At 34.3% G+C, this 11600-nt stretch overlaps 2 protein-coding genes across 5 annotated transcripts; one reads left to right on the top strand and one right to left on the bottom strand.

The window, feature by feature from the left end:
• The first annotated feature begins 569 nt into the window (after window positions 1-569).
• LOC115706382 (beta-glucuronosyltransferase GlcAT14A) lies at window positions 570-3784 on the top strand. Of its 3 annotated transcripts, none has more exons than XM_030634018.2 (5): window positions 570-724; window positions 1464-2152; window positions 2262-2337; window positions 2445-2560; window positions 3113-3784. In XM_030634018.2, the coding sequence occupies exons 2-5, from the start codon at window positions 1582-1584 to the stop codon at window positions 3610-3612; spliced, it is 1263 nt and encodes a 420-aa protein (XP_030489878.1). In that variant the 5' UTR covers window positions 570-724; window positions 1464-1581; the 3' UTR covers window positions 3613-3784. The 3 variants fall into 3 exon arrangements, with proteins under 3 accessions (XP_030489878.1, XP_030489879.1, XP_060969599.1); XM_030634019.2 differs by lacking the exon at window positions 570-724 and adding an exon at window positions 748-916; XM_061113616.1 differs by lacking the exon at window positions 570-724 and adding an exon at window positions 749-877.
• Window positions 3785-4706: 922 nt separating this feature from the next.
• LOC115706381 (protein SPA1-RELATED 3) lies at window positions 4707-10505 on the bottom strand. 2 transcript variants are annotated; one of them, XM_030634014.2, is made up of 8 exons: window positions 9622-10505; window positions 8487-9388; window positions 7917-8074; window positions 6546-7512; window positions 6322-6468; window positions 5877-6188; window positions 5466-5525; window positions 4707-5266 (listed from the first exon to the last, which is right to left on the bottom strand). In XM_030634014.2, exons 1-8 carry the CDS (start codon window positions 9623-9625, stop codon window positions 5078-5080), a joined length of 2739 nt encoding a protein of 912 aa, XP_030489874.2. In that variant the 5' UTR covers window positions 9626-10505; the 3' UTR covers window positions 4707-5077. The 2 variants fall into 2 exon arrangements, with proteins under 2 accessions (XP_030489874.2, XP_030489877.2); XM_030634017.2 differs by lacking the exons at window positions 4707-5266; window positions 5466-5525 and having other exon boundaries at window positions 6048-6188; window positions 6275-6468; window positions 9622-10418.
• Window positions 10506-11600: the final 1095 nt, after the last annotated feature.

Here is an 11600-nt window from a genome sequence, read left to right as displayed (position 1 = left end):
ATTGCACAAAATAATTTGACACTTTACCTCTTAAATACAACACCAAATACAAATCTAGTATAACACATTCTTTCTCTCTAGAAATATATTTATAAATTTAGCGAAAGAATCTAGTTAATCGAGACTAAAAATCTAAATAATTAAATATTCAAGGCTCTTTTGAAAATATTGAAAATAAAAAAAATTAATTTGGATAAATATTTTTTTTTAATATTGTGTTCAGCAAAAATTATTGATTGGATTTTTTATTTTATTAAATAATAATTTTGACCATAACTTTTTTAAAATAATAAATAATAATGCACAAAATCAATTTGATCAAAATAAAATTTAATAATAATTTAAATTAAAAATATTATAACTAATTACAAATCAAACTCCATTCCTATTCATTAATAACTCCCAAAAAAAAATTTAAAACTATTTAAAAATAAATATGCACATACCAAAACTCAAATAAAACAAAAATACTAACAGATTTTGATTTTTTTAATTAAATATTAAAAAATAAGAACAAATATTGGAAATTAAAAAAAGAAAATCTAAAATTTATAGCAGAATAGTGTAAACTCAGTTGTTTAAATCCCCAGACATGACAGAAGGGAGAGAAGCTCAAATAGGCTATAAATGAGAAGAGAAAGAGAATCCTTAAACAAACTGATACCCACTTACCTCTCTCACACACACACGTCTTCTCTCTCTACCCGAACGGCAGAATTTACAGGTGTCCTTCTCTTCTCTCATCACAATACCTGCCTCTGTTTTCCTCTGTTTCTAATTTCTGTCTCATCAAAACTTATTCTTTACCCTTTCTTATTTTTTCATATTAATTATATTTCTTTTTCTGTTCATACTGCCCTGGCTTCCGACTTTTCTGGTGATTCTTTATGAGCTCTCATTGTTTCTAGAGTTTAATGTATGCCTCTATTCATCATTTAATGCCTTTTTTGTAATCTAAGTTTGGATTTTCTGATCTGGGTTCTTATTACCTGTCATTAATATGCTAATTACTGACCCTTTTAATCGTTCTCATGATTTCTATCATAGATTCGACCATTATCTGGGTTAAAACCCAGAAATCCTAATCGCGGATTACTCTTCGATTGTTGAAATTCCTCTCTTCATCATTTTGTCTATTATGTTTTGTGTTTTTATAATTGGTTTATTATAAAATATCGTAAGCAATGATTAGATATATGTATATTGATTTTGTTTTATATATTTGTTTGTTTCCTCTGTTCATTCATTGTGGTTTCTTGATGCGGTCATACTCTTCTGTACGATTATTAATATTATTTATATTAAATTTTTGTCTTTTTCTTCCTTTAATGTCACGCAAGCTACAAATTCTATGGTTACTCCGAATTAATCTGAAAGGTTCTGAAATAACAATGCATCTTATTTAATCATTTGTTGCTAAAAAAGTCTGATTCTTTTTCCTATTTTCTGTAATATTTTTGAAGGGTCTCAATTTTCTCAATCTGACTATCATCATCATCTGTTGGGAGAAGTAAGTTTTGTGACAAAACTTTGGTATGTGAATAAGAATAGTATAATCAGAACTCATGATAAGGCTTGAAAATGGGGTCCGTACATATGGAAAAGAAATGGTTGTTTCCTCTAGCTATAAGTTCTGTGGTAGCCATAGTAGTCTTGGCCACTACCTTGAACATGGGTCTTGTCTCTACGTTACCTTCAATCAATACGATTCTTTCAATCTTTCCATCTCGATTAACCTCTAATGAAACAAGTCCGGTTTTCGCAGAGTCAAAGCTTAACCAATATCCTCCCCCTCCTACTATTGTAACCCCTAGATTTGCCTATCTAATTTCTGGCTCCAAAGGTGATTTAGAAAAGCTTTGGAGAACTCTTAAGGCTAGTTACCATCCTTTGAACCAATATGTTCTTCATTTGGACCTTGAGGCTCCGGCTGATGAGAGGCTGCAGCTCGCTTCAAGGGTCCAGAATGAGACCCTTTTTGCTGAAATTGGTAATGTTCATGTGGTTACCAAAGCTAATATGGTAACTTATAGAGGACCTACTATGGTAGCTAACACACTTCATGCATGTGCTATTCTTCTCAAGAGGAGTAAAGATTGGGATTGGTTTATCAATCTTAGTGCTTCAGATTACCCCCTTGTGACTCAAGATGGTTAGTCTCCTACACCTAGACTAGTATGGCATTTGCTTATCACTTTGTGGGACATGTTAATGTTATGGGATTTGTGTGCTAAAATAAGCCTGCTTGTTTGAATGTGCAGACCTTCTTTCCACTTTTTCAAATTTGGATCGAAATCTGAATTTCATTGAGCATACAAGCCAGCTTGGTTGGAAGGAGTAAGCCCTCTCTTTTTGTATTAACATCTGATACAGAAACAAACTCTTAGTAAGAAATTCTCTCTTGTGGTGAAACTTTTTTTTTTGATTGTATCTGAATTGTACAGGGATAAACGAGCAATGCCTTTGATCATAGATCCTGGTCTCTATCTGTCAACCAAAAAAGATATATTTTGGGTTGCCCCAAGGCGGGCATTGCCATCAGCATTTAAACTATTTACTGGTAAATACCTGACAAACTTCTATATCTGTCTTTGTTGATTGCTTTGATTTTGCATTTGTTTGATAGATTGCAAAACCCTTCTGTTTCCTATGCTTAATATTATGAACAAGGATTCAATTTCATATAGAGTTAGATAAGTTCAAGTTGAAAATCACAAAAACTACTGACCCTGGACGATTGGTATATTATGTGTTAAGTGATTCCAGCTATCAGCTAAATAGTACAGCGTCCACCTGTTCTCTCTTCTTTCCATTGATACTGCTTTGTTAACCAAATAGTCTTCATCTGGTCTCCAACTTACACTTTTGTTTCGCTTCAAAGAAATTGTCTCAAAACTTATGACTTACTCTGAACTTCTTCACAGAGTTGGATTATATATTAGAATTTGGCATAAACCCTTTACAAAATAATCACTTTTATTTGAAGCCCCATCATCATTGAAAGCTTTTAGTTAACATACCCCCATGAAATTAATTTACGTAAGTTCTTCCAGTCATTATCTGTTTGAGTCACTCCTTGAGTTGCATTGATTGACATTTAGCTGAGTTGCAGGTTCAGCATGGATGGTCCTATCCCGTTCGTTTGTGGAGTATTGTATTTGGGGTTGGGACAATCTACCAAGAACTCTTCTTATGTACTACACAAACTTTGTTTCTTCTCCAGAGGGCTATTTTCAGACTGTTATATGCAATGAGCCAGAGTATGCTAAGACTGCAGTTAACCATGACTTGCACTACATAGCTTGGGATATGCCTCCCAAACAACATCCCCACACTCTCACAATTAATGACACCACCAAGATGATTACTAGCAATGCGGCTTTTGCTCGAAAATTCAAACAAGATGACATTGCACTTGATAAGATTGACAAGGATTTGCTTAATCGGAATAAAGAAGGCTTTACCCCTGGTGGGTGGTGTGCAGGTAGTCCTAAATGCTCCAAGGTTGGTAACCCAAATAAGCTTAAACCAGGCCCTGGAGCTCAGAGACTTCATCAGCTTGTAAGTAAGCTAGTTTTGGCAGCTAAGTACGGTCAGAATCAATGTACATAAACTTCATTAAAGATTCTTACTTGAAGATGGGAAAAAAATAATGAGGGAGGAGAGAAAGAAGGGGAAAGGAAAATGGTTTTCTGAGAATTTTGTTTTTCCATATTAGTTATATTTTAGTATCAGATTTTAACATTATTCTGAACAAAATTATGATTGTCACGATTTTTTATTCTTTCGGTAGATTTTGTCCTTAGCTCTAGTAAATGAGTATAATAACTTAGTGGAAACTTCAATTTTTTAGATTCTTCTATTAATGGTATAATCTGGGTTGGAAAAGTCCGTAGTAAAGGGGAAAAAATCGCTATATTAATATATCTTTTTTTAGTATTTAATATTGGTATAAATCTCATTCTCCATCATCAATTATAATATATGATATATTTAATGATGATGCTAAAGGCGTTCACTTGGTTTATGTTATCAGTACACATGTCATGCCGTCCTCGTCACATAATTACAAAAAGAATTTATTGAACTAAAATCTAATCGAAAACACAGCTGATTTTATCTAGAAGGTAAAGACTTCCAAGTAGTGTATTATGATGTAAGCAAATTATTCAAATCCTTAATGCCTACACAAAAGAATATAACGCCACTTTTGTTCTTTTTCAAAATATATAATCAGTAATTTGATCAATAAAATCCTTGTGGGTTTGGTGAGAGAGCGTGACTCTCCCATGGCTCATATAGGGTACAACATGTTCACAGATGGAGCGTTTTCATTTTACTTTGTTAAAGGGAAAATCTGACAAAATACGTAAAGAACATCTCTGCTATTTATTTTACTCCACTTGGACCACTTACAACAGGAAGATTTGTCAAAAAAAAATGCTGAAAAATTCTAAATAAAATAGAACTGAGTTTATTAATGAAATTATACACACTAGTGTCTCATAATAAGACTTGCTCATCTGCTTATTCCGGCAACTAAAGTTGTTTGTGGATTCAAAATTTCAAAGGCAAGAAAAGTAGTGAAAGATTTTCGAATGAGTCACAGAAACATATTCTATTTTACGGCCATTAAATAGAAAAGAGGAAATGAAAAGGGTATTCAGTGTTATTTTAAGTTGATCAAGAAAACCAGAGGAACTACATTTGCCAATTATGTTCATATTGTATAAACCAAATTTGAACCGTATAGTTTTATGTTCGGAAATTAAATACCACACATTTTTACCTTTCTCTTTTCCTTTGAATTATATCTACAGGATTTTTTTAAACAAGAATGTCCTCACTCATCACAGCATCCAAATCCGCTATAATCTAATACCAAAATTTTTGTTATGTTGCTTCGAAAACTTCCACTTCTGTAGGCGTTCATCGGCTTCATCTCTTACCTCGCCTAAAAGCTACATAAGGTTGTCTGGTATAAGATTGCATTACATCATTTTCCTGTTCAATAAACAATTCCCTATCCATGCTATGTCCAGATCATGAATCAATCATCAATTGCCAAAGTTCACAATCAAACCATCTCCAGAAGTTTAATGTTCCCTGCCGAATTTGCTGCAACTAAAGTGTTGGACTGGCCGCGCCAACAAACAGAGGAAATAAACTGGTTGGTTTTGTCCATTTCGTTGCCAGAATGTGGGTCGAAGTTGTTGAACTGGAATTGTAATGCTGGCATGGGGAAAGCTTTGTGGTAGATAAAAACCTGTCCACAGAATATGAAAATCAGTGATCTTCAATATGTTTATAATTTGTTTGTTATTTTCCATCCTATGCTCTACACAATAGAATTGCTATTACAAAGCAAGTTATGTTAAACAAAGTAGTCCAGCCAAGAAACAAATAAAGAACCCAACAAGCGTGTGGAACCTGACTAATATTTGTTCAATTCATAATCGCGTTACCTCATTTGTCTCCGAGCCAGTAGCAATGTAACCATCAAAAACTGACAATCCCACAAAGTTCTGCAACAATGAAAAGAATGCATTAGATATCAACTACATATGAGAACACAACATTCATAAGTGTAGCCACAAGACTAATATAATGACATGAATAACTAACACTATGTATGTAATGTGCATTTTTTTTTTTTTTTGGTTAATTCTGTAAGAGGCTCTCATACATATGCTCCAGGTAGCACCAACAAAATCCTGGTAGTGAAATTTGAAAACATTCTATACCTTAGGATGAAATCACAGTTGTAACATGGGAAAAAATGCACAATCCAAGTAATATTTCATCAAGTTTGATTCATGTAAAAGCAGGGAACGTCATTAATCCTAATGTAGGATTTATGCGAGATAGTGAAGTACCTTTACATTCACGTGACCTGTGAAGGAATGAACTGGAGTGTCAATAACACGAGATGTACACGCCGACAAATCCCAAAGCTTCAATGAGTTATCAGTGGATGCCGACACAATATTTGTACTATCTACAAACTTGACATAACTCACAGTCTTATTGTGTCCTACTAATGTGCAGAGAGGAACCTTTGCATTGCGCAGATCATAGTAATAAATTTTATGATCTGCTGAACCAAACGCTATGGAACGACCAGAGTCCAAGGGAAACTGAACGCAGCAGACATTAGCCTTTGTTCTGATTGTACCAATGCTCACCCCCTGCAGTAGCACCCCAAGTAAGAGAAACAACTTATCATACATCCGGATTTAAGTATACACAACACGGAAATATATAACTGCAGTACGTTTAGTTTCAAAGCTGACATCCACCAAAGTGGAAAAATAGAATTGCCTGATTGATACTCCATAGCTTAACAGAACCATCATCACTTCCGCTGGCCAACAATGTTGGATCTGCCGAGGAAAAGTCAATTGACCACACACGCCTCTCGTGCTCTCTCATCTCCATTTGCACTTGACTCCTCGTCACGTCCCATAACTGGAAAGGCCAAGCAAAAGAGTTAAAACAAAATTATCTCAAGCCTTAAACAATGAATAAGTTTAAGGTTGACTTACCTGAACCACACCTTCAAAGTTACTTGAAGCAATCTGACTTTTTATATAGCTATTCCAGCATATACTACTAAGCTTCGACCTAGTAGCTATTTCCACCACTGGATAGTGAATATCACGATCCTCGTTTATAATTGTGTTGCATTCAAAAACTTTAATTTTCTTATTAACACCAGCTGTGGCAAACAATTCCCCATCACGATCAAAGCTGAGGGAGCATACTAGGTTTGAAGAATTTAGAAGATCCCCTTGCTTTAAATCTGCTTTGACTTTCAATTTACTGAAAGATAGATACTTGCACAAACCTTCCAAGAAAGGATTTATCCAACCACTTTGTCTTCTCTCATAGCTCCTATCTTTTGATGTCAAATTATTGACAAAACTTCTTTCACTTACAATAGCAGAACCCTTACCATCACTACTTATTGGAGTTTGTCTAATCACATGTTTCCCTGCTAGCTTGGCAGGCCTGCATCTTGTTGAAAAATATGCAGACTCTAGCTTTTTGAAGTTCTTCATCAATCGAGAATTTTTTAAAAGAATGTTATCTTGATCTTCACTGTCTGACTTTTGCTCACCATCAATATTATCATCACATTCCTCCAACTGAAGATTCCTTAATCCTGGTCTGAATCTTTTTCTGGATCCCAAGCTAGTAGAATCATCATTAATAACAATATTCATTGAAGGGAGACTTGATGTTGAGTTATCTTCCTTCACTAGATCAGGACATGAACCGCCTTTTTTCTTCAAAATTGATTGTTGCTTCGTAACTTCTTCAATATCAGAACACAGGAAGGAAAGAGTATTTTGCAACTTATCCGCAGCCTCTAGCTTTCTTTGTTGAATTAGTAGAAGAAACTCCAACAACAGTTCTTGCTCCTCTATTTGCTCCCTGAGCTCTATGGCTGCTTCACGTTCTTCTAAGTCATCTCGTGGCTCATTTAAGAACTCACTTTGTAACAATTCCCTGTCATAGATGGTATGAAAGTAGAGTAAGTAAGCTTTATCATATTGAAGTTAAATTACATGTTAATAGATGTATTTGCTAGCAAGTGCTTCTATTATAAAACCCTGTAACAAGTTCAATGAGGGCATGTACAATAAGGTAATGAGATGGAACATATTTAAAGGTTTAGAGCAAATTAAACAAATTTAGGAAACTCTACAATCTTTGGAAGACAGTAAATTATAGCAAAATATTAGGCATGTCCTCACGACGAATCACCATGAACATGACCCACACATGAATCATGATGGGTGAATTTGTGTACATTCTAAGTTGGAAGAGGAATTAGAGATTCAACAGGGTCAATTTTAAAATGGAAATGAATTCGAGTGTTTTAGAAGGCATTTTGTAAGGAGTTCTCTTACCCCATTTTTGGCCTACTAGTTGGTTCAGGATGTAGTAGCCATAAGCAAAATGAAGCTTCTTTCGGCCATTTCAGTAGCAACTGAGCAGGAAGAACTCGATGCCTTAGACTAGACATTGTTCTACTTTTTTCTTCTCTCGAACTCGATGGACAGAATAACTAATCAAAAATAGCAAAACCACATCAGCATACAAAGAAACAAACATGAACGCTTCAAAATTATTGTTTCAAATTCTATTGTTACGTATATCGAAAAATGCAACTAATACTTTCAATTTCAAAGGCTATTTAGAGAATATGTCAGTGAATGACATCTCAGAATTTTTGCAGGATACCAAAACCTCTTACACGATCTTTATTTATAGTCCAAATGAGTAGCTCAAGAATACAAGAACTGTATAACTAACTAAGCTAATAGCAATTAGCAGAGCAGCTAGATAACTTTAACAAATAGGAAACCTGAAAAGTAAAGAAGCTAGCTATCTTATAACTGCATTTAATCACAGTCTATCACAGAATAATAACTTCTAATTCCCAATAGCAATCATAATTGTTGAGTTTACATAAGTACCTCAAAAAGAAGAACCCCAAGTCTGTAAATGTCAGAAGCACATGAACTTGAAGCACCAGTAGCCTCTTCAGGACTAGTGTACCAATTAGTCTCCATAAGCAATACATGTTTCATTGGAAATGGTTGTTTTTTCTCTTCTACTTCAGCACTCCTCCTATCTTTGTTTCTATTTTCTTCAGTTTCCACAACCAATGATTCACGGGGTGCATAGGTTGAGCTTGACTGCATGCAACTTGTTTCTGAGAAGGCGTTCGCTGAAGCCTTCATTGGCTGAAGATCTTCACTGCCCGGGTTTCTTTTCTGTGTACACAAGTCATCATCAGGCAAGGATGTGGATGAAGTTTTTGGTTCAGGAGTGGGGCTGTTCGAGCCATCCTCGAGATTATCAGACCCGGAATCAGAACAAGATGCAGACTCAATGAAGGAGACAAGGTTGAAAGAAGACATAACAAAGCAAGAAGGTCGAACATTATTGACAACGATTCCTTGAGAATGAGCAACATTCACAATCCCCACTATTTGTCTAAATATGTGTAAGCATTCAAAGACATCAACTGAGCGTTCTGGTTTATCTAACCATTGCCTCAAGCTGATATCACCCCATTCAATGGCACGAACGTAAGGGTCCACTGCTACCTCATCCTCACAAACACCAGATAAACCACCCTGGTTTTGAACGTAATCATTGTGAGCAAACGAAACCCTGTTATCATCTCCCTCTCTATGGCTAGTGTCATTCAATACAACACCAGATAAACCAGTTCCACCACCTTGTGGAAGCCTCAAATCGAGGTTAGAAACCCTGGAGGCGTTCAATTCCCTAGAACTGCTAGATTTCATACGAGTAGACTCAGTGGATCCCTCCATTGCTATCCATCTATAAGAAGGTTCAAACCTGCATACTATTTATTTAGAGAAAATATCAAAGAGAAAAAGAAAAAACCTATCAGAACTTCAGCAAAACTCTTAACTATCACTGAATATTACAAACAAGATTAAGGTTTATAATAACTTTTAACTAACATGACAGACTATAACAAGAGTAACAGATCTTGTCATTAACAACAAACTAAATAAATCAGCTAATCAGTCAGTTACATCAAAAATCTAGAGTTGCATGAAGGCCAAAACTTACTCATCCAATAAATGAAGAACCTTTTGGACTTGTCTGTGTACACACTCCAAGCTCCATCATCACCAAGGAATCATCGAAAACTCAATTCAAAACAACGAAAAAGAGTCCAACAAAAGCCTCTCGTCAAGAACTTGGCTTCCCACCTGCAATGGCATAATTCTACTTCCGGTGACAGAAGTAGACAGATTATGGAATTTCAGCTCGGTTACCAAAGCAAGTAATCCACCATGAACAAACCCAAGAAAAAAAATATATCTGGTGTCAATTTCTCAAAAACCAAGCTAAATCTCCAAAACCCCACTAAGAATTCACATTCAGTTTTTCAAAACAATAAACGATTCCCGACCACGTACAGCCCAAAAACAGGATCATCAACACCAACAATTACCCACAAGATAAACTCTTCCTAAAACTTAGAACAGGACATTTTTATGGTAGAGATAGAATGAAAATGGGTAGCAGTAGAACCATAAGAGGGTCTTCCTATCCCTGCTAGACCAAGGTGAAGACACAACCACACACACAAAAGGAAAAATACCCTTTTCAAACCAAACACTGTGTACCCCTCAGGAGGATCCGTAGCCTCATATATTCCCTACTATATTTTTCAGGAAAAAAAATAAAAAATAAATAAATATCTTGCCCACAAAAAAACACAAGCTTTTTTGTTTGATTAATCAGAATAAAGCAATCTACTTTAATAATATAACAAACAGTAGTCTTTAAATAAAATCAAGGCTCGTTTCAAAAAGAATAAAAAACTCCCAGCACCCGAACTGTTCGTAGTTAGTAATGTATATTCAGAGCCAGAGAAAGAAAAAGCCACTCTTTTTTAGTTTGTTTATCTTCTTGCTTTATTCCAACTCACCGACGTGGCAAGATCTTGTCCTCCGATACATTAAAAATGTGTAATATTTAATACTTTGTTTGTGGTCCACAGCTTTAAATTTCCAAAAATATTTGTGTATGTTTTTCTTTTATCTTTTTATATAATTTTTGGGTTTATTTGGTGACTTATTAAAAAATTATTTTGTGGGGTATGCATAGAGGAACCTTCTTTTGCCGAAGGAGAACTTAAAAAAAATTAGATCTTTTTGTATTGTTCATATTATATTGTTGTTGTCTCTTTCTGGTATTGGATATGTAAAAATGTTGAAATAATAAAATATTATTATTCTCCTAACAAAAATAAATTATTATTTTCATACGAATACATGCATGGGAAAAAGTAGAAAAGAATAAATAAAATAATGTTAAAGTACTTTTGTTGTTTCGAATGGAATGTTAAGTACCTTGTTATGGTGTAAATAATGGTCTAATAATCATTAATGATGATTAGCGTAGCACCAATTAAAAAAAAAACCATTTTATAATGTGTTTGACTTCCATCATTATTTTAATGGCAATGAGATTGCTAGCATCTACATAAGAATTTAGCTCAATTGCACTTAACACTAATTGATGTAACATAATAATGTAATGAGTGTAATTAACATTTGATCTAATATAATTTAATTATAAAATATATACTAATATAAAATTTATTCATTAATTATCAGCCAAGAATGAATGAAATAAGCTCAAAATAGATTATTCAACAGAAGTTTAATACAATCTAAAATAGAAACTAATGGAATGAAATAGTCACATTCAGATTTGAGTTTTTGAGATCTAATTACCAAGAGAGCACTGATGATTTCTTTGAAATCCCTTCAAAAGATAAATTCGGAATCCCTGTAGATGAACCCACAACAAGTCCACTTGTTGATTCAGTACAGGACAATCTCCATTAACATGCTTCTCAAGATTTTTCTTTTAACCCATCTTCAATATTTCTTCATCAAGAAAACAAGAACGTAACTAGAAAAACTGTGAGCACTAACGAGACTTTCTATTACTAAAAGAGATTAGTAAACATTGTTCATAACCAATATATATACATACTGCTCTAAAAAAATAAAAAGGACTTAACCAAATGA

Source organism: Cannabis sativa, chromosome 1 (assembly GCF_029168945.1).
Source record: "Cannabis sativa cultivar Pink pepper isolate KNU-18-1 chromosome 1, ASM2916894v1, whole genome shotgun sequence".
In the NCBI taxonomy this organism is placed as follows: domain Eukaryota; kingdom Viridiplantae; phylum Streptophyta; class Magnoliopsida; order Rosales; family Cannabaceae; genus Cannabis; species Cannabis sativa.
Note: the sequence above shows the minus strand (reverse complement) of the source record. Positions and strands in the feature narration are given on the sequence as shown.